Genomic DNA, 23,800 nt, shown 5'->3' on the forward strand with positions numbered 1-23,800 from the left:
GATCTATAAAGAACTTCTTAAACTCAACACCAAAGAAACAAACAATCCAATCATGAAATGGGTAAAAGACATGAAGAGAAATCTCACAGAGGAAGACACAGACATGGCCAACATGCACATGAGAAAATGCTCTGCATCACTTGCCATCAGGGAAATACAAATAAAAACCACAATGAGATCCCACCTCACACCAGTGAGAATGGGGAAAATTAACAAGACAGGAAGGAAATATCACATGTTGGAGAGGATGTGGAGAAAGGGGAACCCTCTTACACTGTTGGTGGGAATGTGAACTGGTGCAGCCACTCTGGAAAACCGTGTGGAGGTTCCTCAAAGAGTTAAAAATAGACCTGCCCTACGACCCAGCAATTGCACTGCTGGGGATTTACCCCAAAGATTCAGATGCAATGAAACGCTGGGACACCTGCACCCTGATGTTTATAGCAGCAATGGCCACAATAGCCAAACTGTGGAAGGAGCCTCGGTGTCCATTGAAAGATGAATGGATAGAGAAGATGTGGTTTATGTATACAATGGAATATTACTCAGCCATTAGAAATGACAAATACCCACCATTTGCTTCAACGTGGATGGAACTGGAGGGTATTATGCTGAGTGAAGTAAGTCAATCGGAGAAGGACAAACATTATATGTTCTCATTCATTTGGGGAATATAAATAATAGTGAAAGGGAATATAGGGGAAGGGAGAAGAAATGTGTGGGAAATATCAGAAAGGGAGACAGAACATAAAGACTCCTAACTCTGGGAAACGAACTGGGGGTGGTGGAAGGGGAGGAGGGCGGGGGGTGAGGGTGAGTGGGTGACAGGCACTGAGGGGGACACTTGACGGGATGAGCACTGGGTGTTATTCTGTATGTTGGTAAATTGAACACCAATAAAAATTATTTTATAAAAAGAAAGAAGGAAGGAAGGAAGGAAGGAAGGAAGGAAGGAAGGAAGGAAGGAAGGAAAGAAAGAAAGAAAGAAAGAAAGAAAGAAAGAAAGAAAGAAAGAAAGAAAGAAAGAAAGAAAGAAAGAAAAAGAAAGAAAGAAAGAAAAGAGAAAAGAAAAGAAAGAAAAGAAAAGAAAAGAAAAGAAAAGAAAAGAAAAGAAAAGAAAAGAAAAGAAAGAAAAGAAAAGAAGTAACATTTATTTCATGCATTACAGGGATAGTGCGTACACTGCATCCGTGACATGATGTATAGGAAAATGCCTAGGAGGATACTTAGCATTATGTGGCCATTTCCATAGTCCTCTTGCTCCACTCCTTGCCCATTCCTCTGACAGTTTAGGGACTTTATCACAGACACTTTTGTGTTGCCCAAAGAGTGTCTGGTTCATAGGAGATATTATAATAAGTGAAGAAATGAGCCTAACGTGATGCCAACTCCTTCAGAACATCTTGCTTGATGAGCCCAGCTGGAGGTATCTCCCTGCCTCTGAACTCACCGCACTCTTACTATCTAAATTAGTCATTTGAGCCTCATCATATTCCACCACATATCTGATGTGTTAAGCACATGTCTCCTAGGGGCAAAGGAAACTAACATTTTTTTCTATTCCTCTGTTCTTCACACCCGGGATAAGATGGGAGCAATGATATGTGCTGCCTCTACAGAGAAGAATCCTGCATGGGTAAGAGCATGTGTTATCAGCTACTTAACAGTAATATTTTGTCATATAATCAGTAACAATGTATGGTATGTATGAGTGAGGCATATGTGACAGTGGTCCTACCACAGGCATCATTATAGCCATTGTTGAATTTTATGCTCATTCATTTTCTCACCGTTCACTCCACATACACTGAATGCCTATTAACTGCTCAGTATTGTGACAGGCATGAACAAGGTAACAGGAACGGTGCAAGCCCTGTCTTCAAGGGGCTCAGAGCCCAGTAAAAGAAAGAGGCAAGTTGACAAGAGATGACAATGCCACTTCGTACATGCCATGGTAATAGTGAAAAGTAGAGGGCACGGTGGAAGCATGGCAGGAGGATACCTAACTCAACCTTACAGAGCCAGGGCAGGCGCCCCAAGAAAGATGCTGTGTGAGGTGAGACTAGGAAACGTAGAGGTAGAACAATCAGAGCATGCGTGGAAGAGGAGCACAAGTGAAGAAGCAGCTGACGTCCTTGGAGGACAGCAAACAGTCCGCAAGGGCTAGAACATTGCTTGGAGGAAGGGAATGTAAGAGGCAAGGGTTTTCTTACCTCTCACACTGAAACCCCTCACATGTGTCTCCCAGCCCCTTTACTCCACTGAAACAAGCACTCTTTTTAATGTCAGTAATAACTTCCGGTTGACCAAACCGAAAAGCATTTTCCAGTCTTCCCCTCCCTTTAGCTCCCAGAAGCATTGGACTCTCTCTGGTGACCAGTTTATCCTTTCCTGAAATACTCTCTTTATTCTTCTTTTTAAAATATACTCCTGGGGCGCCTGGGTGGCTCAGTTGGTTAAGCCTCTGACTCTTGATTTTGGCTCAGGTCTTGATCTCAGGGTCATGAGATCAAACCCCACATGGAGCTCCATGGTTAGCAGAGAGTCTGCTTAAAAGTTTCTCCCCCGAATCCCACTCTTCCCCTGCTTGAGCACACACATTCTCTCTCTCTCTCTCTCTCTCTCTAAAATGAATAAGTAAATAAAATCCTTTTAAAAAATACAGAGAATGACATGAGAGACACCTAACTCTGGGAAATGAACAAAGGGTAGTAGAAAGGGAGGTGGGCAGGGGGTTGAAGTGACTGGGTGATGGGCACTGAGGGGGGCACTTGATGGGATGAGCACTGGGTGTTATGCTATATGTTAGCAAATTGAACTCCAACAAAAAGAAATTTAAAAAAAAATACAGAGAATGAAAGAAAGTAGCAGGGACCAGATCAGGGAGGGCCTTAAAGGCTAGGTCAAGATTTCTGGCCTCTGTCAGAAAGCCAACAATAGCAGTCACAAATGCTTCTTGAAGTGTGGTCTGTGGACTACAGAATCATGTTAGCTGCTGAATAAAATTCAGATTAGTGAACCCTATCCCAAACTACTCAGTCACAATCTAGATGTGGGTTCATAGTTTGCCATTTAACAACATTCAAAGATGATTCCATTACACGCTAATTGAGTCCTATTCTTCAGGCCAGTTGTAATAATAATATGGAATCTGACCATGGTTTAGACCAACTTTCCTAGGAAATATGCACTGAGAATGGCAATCTGGGATACCAGGAGCATCCTTCACTCAAGGCAACAGAAGCAAGGGCCTCCCTTCCTCTCATGTGATAAGTAAAGTAGCTGGTCCTGCTCCTCCTAATCCTGGGCCAAATTGACTCCCATGGCCAGGGCTACAGACATTATATAGTATGAAACAGAGAGAGACAAAGACAGAGCAGAGAGGGCAGCCCAGGTGGCTCAGCGGTATAGCGCCTGCCTTCAGTCCAGGGCATGATCCCCAAGATCCAGGATCGACTCCCATGTCAGGCTCCCAGCATGGAGCCTGCTTCTCCCTCTGCCTGTGTCTCTCCCTGCCTGCCTGCCTCTCTCTCTCTCTCTGAATAAATAAAATCTTTACTAAAAAAAAAAAAAAAAAAAAGACAGAACAGAGAGGAGAAGCAGTAAATGGGAAGTTCCAGGATGAAAATCTGTGGGTTCAGTTTTTCAGAATCACCTTGGGCATAGTTTTCCCATTCCAGGTGACACCTACCTAACCCTGTTACTTTCTTCAGAGGACTCTGAATGCGAGCCTTATTGTTTCTTTTTGCACAAGCACCACTGACTGTTCATGGTTGGGGGTTCACTCCTTCCCAGCCCACTGAGAACAGAGAATAATCTCTGCCTTTTCCCCGTCCCTAAAACAATGAAGGTCCTTTAAATTTTACCTCGTTGCTTTTGTGATGGTGGTAGTGGTGGTTGATTGGTTGGCTTTTAGCCTCTAACAAAAAAAATAAAACTGTTTTCTTTACTCATCCCCTTCTTTTTTTCACGAGACCCCATAAAGTAACACAAATTCCCTCTGGGATTCTAATGGTAAGTCATTCAATACAAAAAAAGATTAAAATATTCACACTGTAAAGAAACATGCTGGAATGCATGCTGTCACAAGGTGGATCCAGAAAAAGCCTCAGGTACCACATAGGAAATAGATAATATGGCAAAAGATGGCATTTGATATCACCATAAATGCAGTTAGGATGGCAACTTAACCACTGGAAATAAGTTAGACCTACACTTCACATGTAAGTCAATTTTTAAATTGAACTTCAATAAAAACAAAAACTAAATAAATAGGGGGAAAAAGTAAGTCCATTTTTATCTTTTCCTCAAGGATATGAGGGCACAGGGGATCATTCATCTTTGACTCAGGAAATACCTGTTTGTTGAGTGCCTACTATGTGCCAGGCACTATGTTAGATGACGTGGAGTCTGCGATAAGCAGGCTTTTGAGATTCTAAGAGAAATCATTTTAGTAGCTTGTGAATCCCCAAAGGAGGAATTCCTGCCTTACATAAAAATAAATAAATTTCAAATGGACTTCCTCAGCTCATCACCAAAGTCAGAAACTATGCAGAGAAAGATCTAACTGCATACAAATATAAAACTGATACATCAAAATATCTAGAAGCATTTAAGAGTAAAAGCAGGCTGCACTTTGGTTTTAATCCTCCGATCTGAGGTGGAGCAAAAAGCAACACTAGTATGCTGAAGGGAAGGTGTAAATTAGAAATTAATAGTGCTGAGGTCCTGGATGCTTAAAGACTGACAGATGTGGGGCAATTCTCCATTCTTATTGGCAAATGGGATCTGACCCAGCCTAACATGAGATCCAGAAACAGAGGAGGAGGAGGACAGCCATCAAGGAGGGCCAGCAGCCAAGCTCCACATAGAAGGAGACACTGGCAAGAGAAATGGAGCCAAGTTTCTATGTCAGCACCAGGTGAACCCCCCTCCCATCTCCACTCAAGCAGCTATTTCTGGATTGTTGTTTATAACGTAAGAGATGTTAACAGGAGAGCGGACCCTCCACTACTCCAGAGCACTCAGTGACTCAGGGTCAAATGCCCTCCCGTTCTCCTCACCCCTTGGTACATGGAGGCCAAACCACTGCCTGGCTCCACCCTCCCTGCGCCATCTCCCTTCCTAGGGGGTCGTCCATCAGTGATCATCATTCTCAGATACCCCCAAGTCTCAGATCCTGTCACACAAGCCTCATGCTCCAGACCCTGGAAGAGAAATTCATTACAGGTCCGTTTAGCTGGAGAGACAGGCGAAGGTAGTGATTACGAGCACTTGGGTTCAAACCCCAGCTCTACCACTTACTAGCTGCTGTGTGATTTAAGGAGAGTTACTCAACCTTTCTGTGTCTCAGTTTCACCATTTATAACGTGGGGATACTGGTAGCTACATAGAGTTTTGGGAGGATTAAATAAATATATAAAAGCACTTAGAAGTATGCCTGGCTCGATATGTTTGCCGCTTGCAGATGTCAGGGCTGCTGTTACTACCATCACTATTATTAGTCTTACTATTACTCATTGTGAGAACAGGTTCCAGAAAGGCTTCACCCCCAGTCCTACCCCCAGGTTCTCATCTCCCACCCAAGTGATTAGGATCTCTACTTTTCAGGCCTGCCTCAGAAAACTCCTGTCCTCAAAGACAAACAGCTGTCAAACTCCTCTCTCGTGTCAGAGTCTGGATGGAATCTCTTTTCTTCCTTGTACTTTGCCACTTTCTCCTCCATCCGCTCTCGGGGATGTGGCATGATGTCTGATATGATAATGAGAGTAATTAAGCTAAAAAGGTGTGCACCCTTCATTCCTTTCAAGGAAGATTCGCTCGCAAGAAACCTGCAAGCCAACACAAAACCTCAGCACACCGACTATTGAGACTTACTGAGAAACACACGGAGACAAAGGAGGCAGAGCACCAGCAGTGGTCACGGCAGGGACCGTCCCCAGCAACCACACGACAGTGCGCGCTACAGGGAGGACCTGCGCGGCTCCCGAATCAAAACGTCTGAAAAGTTTGCTCTAATGACTGGGTGGTCAAGAAAAGTGACCATTCCTCCCTGTGGCATAGACTTCCTGAGAACCCACTAAATGCTGGAGGGTGCTGGGGACACGGGGCTAGCCAAGGGCGAGGTCTGATCACTGCCCTCCAAGAGCTTACGGGATGCTGGGGTGTGAGCAAGTAGAGGCCTCCGGTGCAGTGTGACTCAGAGCGTCAGCTCCCAGAGTTGGGCACTGGAACATCGCCATTTTCCAGAGAAGGAAACTGAGGCACAGAGAAGTCACTGGATGATAAGTAGTAGAGCCAGGATTCAAACCCCATGCAGACAGGCTCCAGATCTGGACTCTCGAAGGCTGTGCTCCAGTCACAGGTGACCAGCCGAAGAGTCATCCATTAGAAGACACCCCAGTGTTTCTTCTTTTTTTTTTTTTATAGATATTATTTTTATTTATATTCATGAGAGACAACCAGAGAGAGGCAGAGACACAGGCTCCCCATAAGGAGCCTGATGTGGGACTTGATCCCAGGACCCTGGGATCATGACCTGAGCCAAAGGCAGGCGCTCAACCACTGAGCCACCCAGGTGTCCCCACGGTGTTTCTTGTGCCAGACTTCTGCTTATTCTAAAAGCCTCCAGGCTGAGAGTTTGCCCAGTAATACATGCACTGAAAACACCCTCCACACAGGGAGGAAATGGAGAGGAGAGCAGGGTATCTATCTTTGAAGTCAAAATAAATCCAGGAACCAAAATGTAATAATGGTTCATAAAATTTGCTTCAACTTGGTATTTCCTTTTCACTCTGATTTATGGATGTCTGTGTGTGGAGGAAAAGGTAAAGGGATTTTGAAACACAACTGTCAGAAGAAGGAAGATATGTTTTCTGCGTCTGTTGAGATAGGATAAGACAAAGATAAAATATGAGGTGATTCCAGTAGCTGGAAACCAACTAGTAGAAGATCTCCCCCTAAAGGTGAGGGAGAGGTCAAATCGGTGCAGATTACGGGGACCCTGTGCTTTACTTTTGAAATCTGTGCCTTCCACATACTGCCACCTATTCTGCTACCTTCCACCTCCTTCCGCCGCCCGTGCTCTCAGGCCTGTCTTTTCTGGGAAATTAAAAAGCGACCGGTGTAAAGTCCATTTGCACATCTGTAATTCTGATTATCGGCTAATATCTTGGTGTCTCCCATGTGCCTGCCCTGTGTTCCTGCATTAGCAGTGGTCTCACTGAACCCTCACAACAACCCAGGGAGGCAAGTCCTATGATGAGCTTTATTTTAAATAAAGTCAGAAAACGAAGGCATTAGGAAGTTAAGTGACTTTTTACCCAATTACATGGGTAGTGAGGGAGACGGTACTCTACCACCAGGGACTGGTGGTCACCCCCATCCAGTGTGGCTGAGGCTCACCTAAAGACAGAACCGGAAGAGAATATAGACATCATCTAATGATAAGAGTCCTTTTTTTTTTTTTTCATTCAACAGTAGAGAGAACTGAGGCACAAACAACTGGATCGAGCTCTCTCCACAGCCTTTATCTCTGAGCTGTCACATCTCAGGCTCAGAGCTGGACTGAAGCCTTTCCCCGACCAGTCCCATCACTCCCCAGCCTGGCCCATCCACAGGCTGATTTCTCAGTTACCTCTGGGTTTTGCTAGGTTTTCAAGTGCAAAACAACGAAGAAGCTATCCCTTTCCAAGGACCTACTAAACACCAGGCTCAGTCAACCCTCACATGGCCCCTATGCAGCAAGTACTATTATCTCCATTTTAGAAATGAAAAGCTTAGCCCAGAGCATTTTAATTATTTGCCCAAGTCACACAACTAGTAAGTAGCAAGCTCCTGGTTATTAGCAGGCTGGTAGGCATGGTGTGTACTTCACCAGCTCCGTGCTTGCCATCCTGTCCTACAACCCGAGGTCAGACATGATTCAAAAGCAGGACTAAATGTAAAGCTAGCAGTCTGTAGAGCTAGTTTTCACCATCTACCACATGCCTGGACCAACTCTCCATCTAGGAACCTAAATTCTTCTATTGACCTAAAAGTTCATGCAATCAATTCCCCACTGAAAGAAGGGGCTCAGGCTCCTCCCCAGCCCCAGCCCCAACATGTCCCCACACATTAAGGTCTAGCAGTGCCCAAATCTCTCGGGGTTAAGCTGTGATGCATGAGTTTGCCTATGAAGACCTGAGAGCATCATAATTCAAGAAAGGCAGAGGGCAAGCTGTGCGAGATTCCTGAGATAATTGAAATTGACCCATAACTCACCAGCCGCCATGGGAAATTCTATCACTTTGCACACTTTGCTTCCATAGCTAAAAATCAAATCAGGGGAACATGATCAGACTCCTAATTTGAAACCTCAGACATGCAATGTCATCTTTAATGACTCCCGGCAAAAGATGCTCATTACAGATCTCAGCCTACCTAAATTAAAACATGAAACCTAAAAATTAAGCAGAAAATTCTCAATTTCCCAGGTCTGTAAGGCCACAGAGAAATCACACAAGGGGGAATACACATACTCCTCGGGGTTTTGTTATGCCTGCCAAGTATCTGAACAGGAATTATATGAAAGAAAAGAGCTAGAAGGGAAAAATAAATAAGCAAACATTGGCTCCTAACTCTCAGGTCAGGGCTGTCTGGGTGAACAGCAATTTTTCATGACCAATTGGAACTAGCATGTCAAGGAACATTATCTCTTTGCTGATGGCCAATTTCATCTGTTCTATGATGTAGAGCTCAGCTTTCTCCAATACAGCGGGCTGCTGGCTTCAAGTCTTCTCTCACTATTAAGTGGACTGAAATATGGTGCAATCAGTCAGCATGGTGTTCAGGTGTGTAAGCTGCTTTTAAAATGGGAGGCTAAAAATTCATCTCTCATCATTGGCTCTACAACTCATTCAGTGTGGACTTTCTAGAAGGTCAGGTAACCACAAGACAATCTGCAAAGACTGTTTTTAAATTGCTTCCCTCCACTGCCCATCCACTCTTCCCTTTGTGCCACCGTGTGAATGGCTGCCACTGCCCAGAATAATCTGCATGGCCAGCTTTCACAGTTACTCCTGACTCAGTTTTTCCCAGACCTACATCCAGGAACAGAAAGCAATTCCCTATCTGCCTCAAGGCCTCAATAGATGGCCCAGAAATATTAATGTAAAGCTAGATGTAAATAGAAACTAGAAATTAAAAACTTTATTTTCCCTCAATGTGCATTTTATAGATAAAAGTTAGAGTGAGGACCAGGGCCACTGTAGGGTTAGGCTACCAGCCCCTGAACACCACATGGTAAACTTCCTCTGATGGGCAGAGGAATATCCATAAATGGTGTAAAAAAGAAGCTATAATTTTTATTGGGTTTTTTTTTTTCAATTCAAAACTACTTCTTCTGAGCCTTAAATTGTTCACTATAGCACAGAGTTGACCTCCTTTCCTAAATTCAACTACTAAATGTGGAATGGTCATTGTGCTTAAAGAACAAAGACCAAAGCGTTTCTAAGTACAACTGGCAATCTAGAAAACCCTTCATCAAACTGAAAAATACTAAGGGGAAAATCTAGACCCATGTATATGCTTAAAATTTAAAAAGCCAGGATAAGGGATGCCTGGGTGACTCAGCAGTTTAGCACCTGCCTTTGGCCAAACACGTGATCCTGGAGTCCGGGAATCAAGCCCACATCGGGCTCCCTGCATGGAACCTGCTTCTCCCTCTGCCTGTGTCTCTGCCTCTCTCTCTGTGTCTCTCATGAATAAATAAATATAATATTTTTTTAATTAAAAATTAAATTAAAAGCCAGGATAAAAGTCCAGGTCACTCCCAGGAAAGATCATGTTTGTTATTCCATCACAAGCTCTTGTAAACACTTCTGCCTAAGACCACATCACTCTCAGGGCTCACCCCAGAGCTTCCACCTCACAGCAACTTTTATTACTCTCTTACCCACATCTGTCTTAAAACTTTGACTGGGAGGGATGGTGGAGTGTTTCGACAACCTGGAGTCTACACGATTTGAGGTTAGTTCTAATGGAAAATGACAAAGGTCTTGGCAAATATGCTCTCTCTGCCTTTATTGTAGAGAGACAACAGAGGGTATTGGACAAAAAAGTAATTAATTAAAATAATAAAGGACAAGAAGACAACTACTCTGAATGTGAAATACAGTCAACAGTCTAAACTGCCTCTTGTGACAATCAATGGGTTGAGATCTATGGACAAGGAGCCTGGAGCTAACATGCCTGCCCAGGAGTCATGGTTTTCATTACACCAACCAATCCTGGAGAAGCCCTTTAGGAGAATATGCTTCCCAAGAAATGCATTAGGGCAAGCATTCACAAAGAGACCGAGAAACCATGCTAAGGGCACACCAGTCACTGGTAACGTGACCCTAAATCATGCTGGGTCCCGACCCATTTGTTCAGTGAATTAATTTTATCAGTAGGTCAAAAGTTAACAGAGCCTCCCAAACAGGCTCACCTTTCAACCAAGAACCACTCTGTGTCCCCGTGGCTTGAGAGAACCCCTTTGGTAGCATTCTCCGACCCTGCCAATAAAACTGGGCAACCCTTGATATTTGATGAGGTAATTAAGGACAAATCAAAGCAATTATTTAACATTACTTGCAATAACCATAGGAAATCTCTAATCCTAAGAAGCAAACTGAACCAATAATAAAATGCATTTACAGAGGCTTAAAAAAACTCAGCATCTACAATCACTTACTATGGTGAATGAGCCAGACAAGCAACTCTGAGCAGGGCCAAAGCCAGGGTGGGGGAAATGGAGATGCCTAAAAAGTGCTGACCCTATGATGGTGCAGGTCCTCAGTCTCAGCTTCCTACATTAGATTTGAAATCTCAAAGCAAGCCCTGTCACTTGTTACATACAGGAAGTGATAAGAAACACACAACAGTAGGCAAGCCCATCTGGAGGGCAACAATCAGAAACAGCAGGGGGGCTGAGGGATCTTTCAGGACAAAAGCTTCAGGTTGACCCTACCTTTCTGGGGCAAAATCAAGAAGAGTGAGAAAACTCAGAAAATGCATCTGTCTATCCATGTGCACCAAGCAGAGGAATAACACAAGGATAAAAGCAAACATTTGTGGCAAATTGAACTCCAATTAAAAAAAATTTTTTAAAAGCTAACATTTGTAAATATCTACCATGTGCCAAATGCCTTAAATACATTAGCTTATCTGATATTCAAAACAACTCTTGACTATGGGTATTATCACCCTATTATTATTGTCATTTAAGAGAGAAGAAAACTGAAACTTAGAGAAATTTAGTAAATTGTCCCAGGTCTGAGAGCTAGTAAATGCCAACTGTGACCTATGCTATTATCCTAATTCTATTGTTTTTAATTGACAGTTTCACATACAGAGAGTCATTTTCACAAAAAACAGGGAGCAATAAAATAATATATTGCAGCATGTCCCAAGTTAGTAAGAAACCACTTAAACATAACCCTTTGTGCATCTGTACATAGCCTGGAGAGAATTTTCTTATCTCATATATCTTCATAGCCTGACAGTATTTTTGAGCAGTTCAGAAAGCACAGATTGTCATCGTATTAGATGAAGAAACCCAAATGCCAAATGCGCCTTGAGTGGGGGACAGAGAAAGGACAGCGGCCCAAACTCTTTGAAGTCTGCCAAGCCACGGCTCTTCCCACTGGACATCCCCAGAGGGCTTTCATAAACCAAATTACTGACCTCCACATGCCTGTGAAACTGAACATGGTGCTCACACAGCGAGGGAGGGGTGGTGGCGTGAGTCCATCCAGGCGCATGAGCAGAGCTGGGACACCAAAGAGCACCAAGTACTTCAGGTAGAAAAAGAGCACGTGGGCCAATGCCAGTCCTCCTGAAAGACAGAGGGAGCCATCAGACACAGAGATAAGCAATGGAGCAATCTCCTGGGAAAGATGTAACATATCTGAAAATATACCACCTGCTCCCACTTTTCCACCCTTCCTGTTTCTTCCCCTTACCTCACACATTACAAAAAGTTTCCCTCATTGGTTTTGAGCAATAAGAATTTTGGATTAGCAAATATTGACATCTCCTTCATTATTGTGATAGACAATAGGACATCTTAGCAGTCATGCTTTTATAGATACCACACCTAAAAGTGTTTTACATATATATTTATACATTTAAATTAGGTATATATAAAATGGATTTAGAAAATATTAAAAAGGGAAAATCCTCCCCCAAATCCTTCTAAAACTTCATGAGTTCACACACACTTTTAGGGTGTTCACACCCCATTTTAGGCTGGCTAAAATCAAAACGTCAGACCAACAAGGGTTAATGAAAATGTGGAGAAATTGGAACTGTCATACACAGCTGGCAAGAATGTGAAATGCTGCAGTCACTTTGGAAAACAGCTTGACATTTCCTGAAATGACTAAACAAAGTTACCATAGGACCCAGCAATTCTACTTTTGGCATATACTCAAGAAAAATGAGAACAGATACCCACACAGAAACTTATACCCAAATTTTGTAGTGGCATTATCAACAACAGCCAAAAGATGGAGACAACCCAAATATCCATCAATAGATGAATAAACAAAATGTGGCATTTCTATACAGTGGAATACTATGCTGCCATGAAAAGGAATGAAATACTGACCTGCTACAATGTGGATGAAACTTGAAACATCATGCTAAGTGAAGTACACCAATCATGAAAGACCACATATTATATTCCATTCATATGAAAATCCAGAATAAGGTAACAAAGACAGAAATAAAAAATTGATTAGTGGGTTCCTAGCACTGGAGAAGTAGAGGGTGAAATTGTGGCGGAGATGGTAGCTAAAGTGTAGGGTGATGAAAATATTATAAAATTGGCAGTGGTAATAGTTGAAAGTATCTGTGAATATACTAAAAGCCATTGAATGTACACTTCAAGTGGGTGAATTATATGGGAGGTGAACTATATCACAACAAAGCTGTTAATAAAAACAAAAAAAAAACTAAAAACTTCATGAGAGCCCCAAGCTACAATGGCCTCTTGGCCTGAACTGTGCCTTTCCAGGATAAGAACAGAAGATGTGGACACTAGGCAAGATGTGAGGTCTGAGACAGGCCTCTGACTGTCCCCACTGAGAATGCCCTGCTTCTGCAGCTAGGGATCAGGGTGCTCTACCAACTGCCTTCTCTCCTTGGGCTTCCTGGCTGGTCACTTTGACCCCTGCACCCTGTTCCCAATGGGGCACCAGAGACCTGGGCCAGATATTGGCCCATTCAACACTGGCTTCAGAGGGCAGGTGAGGAAGTGTGGTGAGTTTGCCAGAGCAGTATTCACAAGGAGAAGTCGAGGACAAAGTATGTGTGGAAGCCCTTGAGAAGATGACCAGTAACCACATGCTGTCCAACCTCAAGAGCCTTTTCCAGTCTGTTGGAAATACTGCAGGACAGGTTGGAGCAGCTGAGCAGGTTATCTATGGGATGTTCAAAAGGAAATAACTAAGCCTTAAGAAGTACTAGGGGAAAATAGTAATGTCCGGCCCTTGCCATATTATACAAGGATCTTGGAAAGGACATCACTACAATGGAGAGTGTAGCTGTAAATAGTAACTCCGCGCCAGAAGACACACAGAGCCATTTTCTGAATATATAGTTTGGGTAAAGGCAAATGGTGGTTCAAATTTGAAAGCCGCATGTCCTACAAGGAAAACAACCCAGGAATCGCTGGGTCTCAATCCCAGTCAGGAGGGGTCAAACTGATTCCTCAGACTTATGGAAATTAGATTACAATCACATGTATTGAAACGACTAGGTATAAAATTGTAGCATTCTTAGATGACAGCAGTCAATAAAAAAAGCTGATATATGTGTGTGTGTGTGTGTGTATAAGAATATATATATACATGAATGTGTAAGAGTATATATGTATATAAGTGTATGTATGTATATACACATTCATCAAGAAGTGGGATATACATGCTAGCAATACCATCTAAAAAGTATTTCGGGGACATATAATCACACTGAATGGTGAAGAAATCCATCCCACTGGCCAAGATGGCAATGGGGGTGGGGCAGGACTCCCATTGTTTCAAAGTGAACCACCAGACTTTGGCCAGAAAAATCCCAGAGCTAGTAGAAGCAGGACAGAAGTAAGGATGCCTGATTAAAGGGCACAAAGCTTCCAGGGCTAAAAATGACCAGCCTGAAGAGTGAAGGCATCAGAGAACCCAGGGAAAATCATTCAAGGTTAAGGCTACCTGGAGCTCTTTTACATATGAAGCATCAGAGACTTCCTTTCGCTGTTAACAGGATGCAAAATCAGGGAGAATGAGCTGCTTCCTTCTCAAATACTGCCTTTAATGTGACACTATTTTTATACAGTTATCACAGAGGAGGCATATAAATTAAAATCTATAAGACTTTTAAACTGGTCTATTTCACTTAAATATTTTAGAATTTCAATTCTAGTATTCTATCATCTATATTATGCATCAGGAAATAGCATCAACACCTCTATTACACATTACCTTACAGGTGTTTTTGTCCTTGTGTGTATTTTCTACCAGATTACAGGATGCTCAAAGCCCTTGCCCACATGGTTGAACATCAGGACTTTCAACAGTAGGTGCCCAATAAAGAAGAGTGAATGTTGCTAATGGTGGGAAGTTCTTCCCAGGGATAAACACGAGGGTCTGAATTGTATTAGATCCTATTAAATTGTTAGATCTGCTACAGACTTGAACGACTTAGCATCTGCCTAATTAAAAGTCTTCATGAACCCAGGATAGATCAGAATTTGCCAAAAATTGGGGAGAGTTTGCCAAGGATTTGCCAGAGTTTGCCAAGGACTGGGGAGAGTTTGCTACAGGATGGAAAGAGGCCCCTTGACTCTATTGGCCAGCTGCAGAACTACCATCTTTGTATAGTTGAGCTCTGCCCTTAAGATTCCCATAGTTAGTATAAGACACTGATACCAGTTTCACTCTGTTTCCAGAAGCATGTTGTCTCTGCACTGTTACCTGTCCCCACCAGCTTGTGTGCCCTGACTCGCTGCTACACTCCCATCTCCAGCCTAGGCTGGGCTCTTGCTTCTGTCCATGGCTTAACTTCATCTCAGAACCTTTTCTGCTCCAAGGAAAAGGACTCCAGCCACTTTTACCTCGTCTATACCTAACCTACTCTAGATTTTGCTTATATGCCCTGTGACTAAGTCTGTTCAGATTCAGGAAGCCTAGACATTTTATAGAAGTTTCTTCTCAGAGCACCTGGGTGGTGCTGTTGGTTAAGCATCTGATTCTTGGTTTCAGCCCAGGTCACTATCTCAGAGTCATGAGACTGAGCCCCATATAGGACTCCAGGCTCAGAGGGGAGTTTGCTTCAGATTTTCTCTCTCCCTCACTGCTGTGCCCATGTGGGTTTTTTTTTTCTCTCTCTCTCTCAAATAAATAACTAAATCTTTATGAAAAGTTTCTTCTTTTGGGGCACCTGGGTGGCTCAGCCAATTAAACATCTGCCTTCAGCTCAGGTCATGATCCCAGGATTCTGGGTTCCAACCTCACATCGGGCTTCTTGCTTATCAGGGAGCCTGCTTCTTCCTCTCCCTCTGTTCTTCCCTGCCCTTGCTCATGCTCTTGCAAATAAATAAAATATTTTTTTAAAATTTCTTGTCATAAGTTCTTTATAAGAATGTTTCATGCCTATAGTTAACAATAGTACTGTACATTTAAAAAATTTGTTAATAGAACTCATAATAAGTCTTCTACCAATAGTTGTTTTTTAAAGAATCTTTCCTATATAAGATCTAGGATAAGAAACAGAGATATAAAAATTAATCACGAAGAACTGAACAGACCAATTACCAGCAAAGAAATTGAATCAGTGATTTAAAAACTCCCAACAAATAAAAGCCCAGGACCAGACAGCTTCACAGGCAAATTCCACCAAACATTTAAAGAAGATTTAATACCTATTTATTTCAAACTATTCCCCCAAAATAGAAAAAACTTTCAAATGCATTCAATGAGACAAGCATGACCCTGATACCAAAACCAGATAAAGACACCACAAAAAAACAAACAAACAAAAGAACTGCAGGCCAGTATCTCCAATGAACACATAAGCAAAAATCCTCAACAAAATACTAGCAAACCAAATCCAACAGTATATTTAAAAAATCATTCACCATGATCAAGTGGGATTTATTGCTAGGTTGCAAAAATGGTTCAATATTTGCAAATCAATAGGATATACCACATCAATAAGAGAAAGGATAAGAACCATATGATGATTTCAATAGACGAAGAAAAAGCATTTGACAAAATATAACATCTATTCATGATAAAAATCCTCAACAAAGTAGGTTTAGAAGGAATATACTTCATTGTAATAAAGGCTATTTATGAAAAACCCACAGCTAATATCATCCTTAATGGGGAAAAACTAAGAGCTTTACCACTAAGGTCAAGAACAAGACAAGGATGTCCACTCTTGCTGCTTCTATTCAACACAGTACAGGAAGTCCTTGTTGCGGCAACCAAATGACAAAAGAAAAGGTATCCAAATCAACAAGGAAGAAGTCAAAATTTCACTATTTGCAGATGACATGATACACTATATAGAAACTCTGAAAGATTCCATTGAAAAACAAAATAAACAAATTCAGGAAAGTCCCAGAATTAAAAAAAAAATCCACATATGGGAATATATGGAATCTGTCGCATTTCTATACACCAATATGAGGCAGCACAAAGAGAATTAAGAAAACAATCCCATTTATAATCACACCAAAAACAATAAGATACCTAGGAATAAATTTAACCAAAGAAGTGAAGACCTGTACTCTGAAAACACTGATGAAAGAAATTGAAGTTGACACAAAGAAATGGAAAGACATTCCATGTTCATGGGTCAGAAGAACAAATATTGTTAAAATGTCTATACTCTCCAAAGCAATGTACAGATTTACTGCAATCACTATCAAAATACCAACAAGCATTTTTCACAGAGCTAGAACCAACAATCCTAAAATTAATGTGGAAACACAAAGGATTCCAAATAGCCAAAGTAATCTTAAAAAAGAAAAGCAAAGCTGGAAGCATCACAATTCTTGACTTCAAGTTATATTACAAAGCTGTAGCAATCAAAACAGTATAGTACTGGTACAAACGTAGACACATTGGTCAGTGGAACAAAACACAAAATTCAGAAGCGAACCCACAATTAATATGGTCAATTAATCTTCAACAAAGCAAAAATGGAAAAAAGAATGTCTCTTCAACAAATGTGCTGGGAAAATTGGACTTTGTTACACCATACACAAAATAAGTTCAAAATGAGAGTGCCTGGGGCACCCAGGTGGCTCAGCAGTTGACATCTGCCTTTGGCTCAGGTCATCATCTTGGGGTCCTGGGATGGAGTCCCACATTGGGCTCCCTGCGAGGAGCCTGCTTCTACCTCTGTCTATGTCGCTGCCCCTCTCTGTGTCTCATGAATAGACAAATAAAATCTTTAAAAAAAATGAGGGTGCCTGAGTGGCTCAGCAAGTCAGTTAAACATCTTAGTTTTGATGTCAGCTCAGGTCTTGATCTCAGTGTCATGAGTTCAACCCCCACAGTGGGCTCCACACTGGGCATGAAGCCGAATGAATGCAAGAATGCTCAAAATGGATTAAACACTTAAATGTAAGACATGAAACCATAGAAATCCTAGAACACAGGCAGTAACGTCTTTGACATTGCCTATAGCAACTTCTTTCTAGATAGGTCCCCTGAGGAAACCATTGGCACTATACCAAAATAAAATGTCTCTGCACAACAAAGTAAACAATCAACAAAATAAAAGGCAAACTACTGAATGGGAGAAAATATTTGTAAGTGACATAACCAATAAAGGGGTAGTACACAAAATATATAAAGAACTTCTAAGACTCAACACCCATAAAACAAATAATCCAATTAAAAAATAGGCAGAAGACAACATATACATTTCTCCAAAGACACCCAGATGGCCAACAGATACATGAGAAGATGCTCATCATCACTTACCATCAGAGAAATGCAAATCAAAACTACCATGAGCTATCACCTCACACCTGTCAAAAGGTTAAAATCAACAAAATAAAAAACAACAAGTGTTGACCAGGATGTGGAGAAAAGGGAGCCATCCTTCTATGTTGGTAGGAATGCAAACTAGAGCAGCCACTCTGGAAAACAGTATGCAAGTCCTTCAAAAGGTTAAAAATAGAAATACTCTATGAGCCAGCAATTGTACTACTAGGTATTTACCTAGAGAATATAAAAATACTCATTCAAAGGGATATATGCACCCCTATGTTTATAGCAGTAATATCTACAGTAACTGTAGAAGCAGCCCAAGTGTCCACTGAGTGATGGATATAGATGTGGTGTATATATCCATACACACACAATGGAATATTACTTAGCCATAAAAAGCCATAAAAAGACTTTGCCATCTGCAAAGACATTGATGGAGCTAGAGAATATAATGCTAAGTAGATAATCAAGCAGAGAAAGATATATTATATGATTTCACTCATATGTGGAATTTGAGAAACAAAACAAATGAGCAAAGGGAAAAGACAGAAACCAAGAAACAGACTCTTAACTTAGAGAACAAACTGATGGTTACCAGAAGGGAGGTGGGTGAGGGGTATGGGGAATAGGTGATGGGGACTAAGTGCATTTAGTCCCCTATGATGAGCACCTGTGATGAGCACCAGGTGATATATGGAAGTGCTGAATTACTAAACTGTATACCCGAAACTAATACATTTTGTGTTAACTACCTGGAATTAAAATTAAAACTTAAAAAAAGATTAATCAAGAAGAACACAGAGTAGGAACCACAACACAAGGTAGAAGCGGTGCCATGACACACTTGGAGATTTTCCCTGCAGCTAGGGGTACAGCTCACGTGCTGAGAAGGTTAACACCAGTGGTCAGAGTTACCATGATGGTCAGTTTCCTGCAGAGACACTGAAGAAAAAGTGGCTATTGCTTTACAGTAGTTATGTAAGTAAGATTCTGTGTCAGGGGGAGGACATGGATCAGGACCAGAAAACGAAGTGAGTAAATTGACAGGGGAAGTGAGTGAAAGAATGAGCAGAACCAAGGAATTGCTGCCAGGAGCTCCAGAAGGACAAGCACTTGAGTCAAGAAGGGAAGGATGGAATTCTGGTGAGAGGGGCCAGCCACAGCTCCTGGAAAGCTTGTCCAGCCTGAAGAGGCCGACGAGGTCAAAAGAAGTCAATCATTTCTAGTCACTGAGTTCTAGGAATAAACGACTACAGCAAATGCTCCAGTTTCAACCTAAATCTAAGGATTTTGAGGTTGAACCTACGTCTGTACCAGGTAGAAGCCAGGGTCCCCACCTGCTGGACTCTGCAGGAAAAATGACATGCTAAAGGAGAAACTAGTTGGAACCCAGTAGGTCATTCACACTCATCCAGTGCACCATCCCAAGTTGAATCTCCAACTGAGATTGAGCCGCATACCTGTCCGTTACTTATCTGGGTGGTTTGTATCACAAGACTCTCTACTGATACTAGAGTAATTACATGCTCTAAACAACTGGTTGTATGTGCTGATGACAAGGCCACCCATAGCCAGCAGTTGATTCTTCAGGACTCAAAAATGAGGGTGGTCCCAGGGATCCAGGCTGCCTCTGCCCATAAACAGTTCCCAGTGGAAGGTTTAAAGGCTGTTTCTAAGAAGTACAGAGTATCCAGTGCAAGGACACCAAACCAAAGAGTGAGGGGTAGACAAAAAGGAAAAGGAGACAAAGGGGCAATGAGTTGGAGAGGCTACAGAAGCAATAATCTGAGGGTCCAGACTCCCCAAACTGGAGATGAGCAAAGGGGGTGGATAGTACACAAAGCAAGAACAGACACAGTCGGTTCAAGAGTGATATCAGGGATATAAGATTCTGGCTGCCTGACCTCTTTCTGAGTGATGGCACAGGAGAGGACAAAGAGGCCAGGCTGCAGTCCTCAGGTGGGTCTCCATTTCAGGAGAGGGAGCAGCCAAACAGCCAAACAAGGGGATGTCAACTGGTCCCCTCTGATGCGAGGTGTCAGAACTTCACCCTTTCTGCACACTTCACGATCGTGAGGCTGGGGATCTACAACACCCTTCATACGTGCTTCTCAAAGAGTTCTAGCTCAGCTCCCATGGATCTTCTTAACCACCACTGAAAACAACAGTCACAAGCATAGTACAAGTATAAAACACGTGAGAGCAAAAATCACCAAACTCGGGATAGTGGTTCCTATTGAGGGGGAGTGTGGGAAATGTAAATGGGATGGGTAACCGAGGAGGATTCAACGATGTCAATAATATTTTATTTTTTTAAACTAAGTGATGTGGGGCACCTGGGTGGCTCAGTCAGTTAAGCATCTGCCTTTAGCTTAGGTCATGATCCCAGGGTCCTGGGAGGAGCCCCGCCCTCAGGCCCTCTGCTCAGAGGGGGTTTGCTTCCCCCTCTCCTTTGCCCCTCTCCCCGCCCATGGATGCTCTCAAGGATGTGATCTCTCTCTTAAATAAGTAAATTAAATCTTTAAAAAAATAAACTAAGTGATGGATAACCACATGTTCACTATATTCTCTTCTAACTTTCAAAACATCCTGTGTGTGTGTGTGTGTGTGTGTGTGTGTGCGCGCGTGTGTGTGTGTGTGTGTGTGTGTGTGTAAAATACAGTCTCAACTGCCAGGGCAAGTTCACCAACAAACTAGCTTCTGAGAGTGCACTAGGGCATAGTAACAGCAGTTACCAACCACTAAGCACCTACTATGTCCATATGCTAGCAGTTTGTGACATCCGTCCTCATTCTCAGAACATACTTTTCTGTGGATATTCTTACCACCCACATTGCACAGATAGGACCCTGGGCACACAAAGGGGACAGAACTTACCTAAGAGCACACATTAATAAGTAGCAGAGTCAAGACCTGAATTTGGGTCTGCTGCCTCAATGCATTGTATTTATTAGATTTGCATTCTCTCAGAGCAGACTCGATGGAAGAGAGTTTGTGTGAGGCAGACCAGATGGCAAGACAACGAGGGGGCTGTTAGAGTCGAAGGAGATATTCCCAGCAGGAAAAAACTGCAAAGAAGAGCTCTGAAGATCCTCAGAAAAGCCAGCCTCAGGGAGCACACTGAAAAGCAAAGGTGTCCAAGAAACAAATACACAGGGCAGTCCACTGTGGTAAGCAACTCCAGATTCACAGATTTGAAAATTCTGACGCTCTTAGCATCAAAACGAGTAGTTATTAACTCAGAAACCCGAAGAAGAGTTTACCTCCCCAAATGCTTAATCTTTGAACATATTGGAAAACCTAGTTTGGAAAGCTCTCTTCTTATTAGGTTTAAATCTAGTTTAAAGTCTTCAAAAAAAAAAAAAAGATATGTTTCTGGAGAGGGGAACAGAATATTAAATTCTATTTGCCCATCCTCTTCAATTATGAATTGTTAAATCTCAGGGGGAAAAGCTGTAAATCACAATAAATCACACTTAAGATCAAAATAATTGTCCAGCAAAAATACTGAATACCTCACAAAACAAAGTAAATCAAGGTGTTCCAGGAGCATTTTCATATGGCAAAATAAATTTTAAATCTCTTTTTTAAAAACTGACTATAGCAAAATAAAATTTTTTAAAAACTGACTATAGCAGCATAACAGAACAGGCCCTTCTCCATTCCCAAACTGTGAGGGAAGAAAACCCCATACAACGGGATCTGCAGAGGGCCAGATGACCTGAAAATTCTATAAAACAAATTTTCTGGTAAAGACCAGATGTAGATTGATGTTTCACTATGACTCACTTTGCCCAGCAGAAGTGCTCTGTAAAATCTACATGCAAAAAGAACTAGAAATTAACTACTAATTATTCTACTGCAAATCCTTCAAGGAGCAAAGAATCCCTCTAGAAAGCAAATAATTGCCTCCCTCAAGTATTCAACAAATTCCAATTTCCATACACCAACTTAGCTTAAAAGAAAGAGACACCTATTTTATGCATCTAAGAAGGTACCTGTACGCTAAGTTACCTGGGCATAACAACGGGCCAGGCAGGGATTGGCAAAGATCACCGTGTTCTGAGGGATGCTGGGGGTGGAAAGAAAGGGAATAGCTGGTGTTGCAAATAATAACTGTGGTGCAACTTGCTACCCTTTATAATGCTACATCAAGCGGGCATCTCTTCCATTCTTCAAGCAGGCACCATGAAATTACCCTCACACCACACGAAGTATCTGTAATTGAACAGTCAAGTTCCACAGTAGTAAATCCCAGAGTAGCTCCGGGTTCACACTGCATTAATTTCAAATAACCTCGGGATTCTAATCCAAGGAGAGAATGTATAAAAATTAATTTTTTCTACTGAATCTTAAACCTTAGAAAGTTTAATGCTTCCAAAAGGTGGGAGGAGAAGAGAATCTTATGCTATCTGACATATGTTTGTGTCCCCAGTTTTCAAAACAGACATCAGATGTCAAGTGTCTCATCCCTCTCCCCTCGTTGTGATGTCACAGAAGGAGAAAAAGCAAGTAAATGACTTGGTTAGCATTTCATTACCATTTAGATAGGTGCATAGACATCATTTCAACAACAGCTGGTACTTACGCGATGTACTAAAAAAAAAAAAAAAAGTCTCTGACTACACGCACTCAGGAGATGGGTCCCTAAACTCCAACCACTGAGCAGTTAAGATTGCAAACAGGACTCTAATGTACACTCCACGGAGCTTTATTATATCTTTGCTGTGAAAAAACAACTAACTTTGAACCACTGTCACTTCCTCACTTCTTGGCTCACTCTCAAATCCCCTTGCAAAGCTCTTTTCTATCCCCTCAATTTACTATTGTGAAGCACTATTCTATAATGAACTCAAGAAATGGGACCTTTTTGAGTTCTTTTGAAAAACCATAAATTGCCACCTTTACTCCCCTTATTCTTAGACTGTCATGGTAAACTTACAGCCTGTCATGTTCTGTCTCCATGTGAGATTCTGATGTTCAGAAGGATATGGCCAAACATTTGGCCAAACCTCTAGAACTTACAACACCAAGAGAGAAGCCTATTGTAAACTACAGACCTTGTGTGATTATGATGTGCCAGAGTGGGTTCATCAATTGTAACTAATGGACTCCCTCTGATGGAGGATGCTGATAGTGGGGGAGGCTGTGCATGTGTGGGGTTGGGGGCTACAGGAAATCTCCGGATCTTCCCCTCAATTTCATTGTAAACCCTAAACTGCTACCAAAAAAAAAATAGTCTTCTTTAAAAAAGAAAGGAAGAAAACAACACTTATTATCCTTTAAAGATACTATTGAAATATTTATGAATAATGATAAGATGTCTGGGATTTGCTTCAAAACAATATGCGGGAGAGTACAGATTAAAGAAAATTGGCTGTAAACTGATAATTATCGAACCAGAATGATGAATACAAGGAGGTTAATTATATGTCTACGCCTTTAATTTTCTAAACTACAGTTTTAAAAGTCCTGAGTCCCCACCTGAACCCTGAATTTTAACCAGGAATATTCAACTTCCTCCTCACCCCAGCCAAATGGATTTGCAGGGGACAATGAGTAAAATAGGACTTAGCTCAGCACAATTCCATCTCCATGCTCACCCTATGAGCATAGAAAAAATGGAAAGCGTAAAAGGCAAATTAGAGGAAGGAGAAGGGGAAGAATGCCAGGAAGCAGAATAATGAACTTGCTTATTATCAGTCCTTGAACCACAGGGAATTGGTGGCCTTTGAGGTAGGTCTGCTCAGAGCAAGATGTCCCACCACGATCTT

The 23,800-nt window shown here is 41.9% G+C and overlaps 1 protein-coding gene across 6 annotated transcripts in view; it reads right to left on the bottom strand.

Moving 5' to 3' along the window:
- HHAT (hedgehog acyltransferase) overlaps positions 1 to 23,800 on the bottom strand; it is a 346,103-nt gene that overhangs the window by 210,263 nt on the left and 112,040 nt on the right. For all 6 annotated transcript variants that reach the window (XM_072831173.1, XM_072831170.1, XM_072831169.1 and 3 more), the window contains one exon: positions 11,707 to 11,857. In XM_072831173.1, coding sequence (XP_072687274.1) covers positions 11,707 to 11,857 — 151 coding nt within the window. The remainder of the gene's footprint in view (positions 1 to 11,706; positions 11,858 to 23,800) is intronic.

The sequence above is a fragment of the Canis lupus genome, chromosome 6, assembly GCF_048164855.1.
Source record: "Canis lupus baileyi chromosome 6, mCanLup2.hap1, whole genome shotgun sequence".
Classification (NCBI taxonomy): domain Eukaryota; kingdom Metazoa; phylum Chordata; class Mammalia; order Carnivora; family Canidae; genus Canis; species Canis lupus.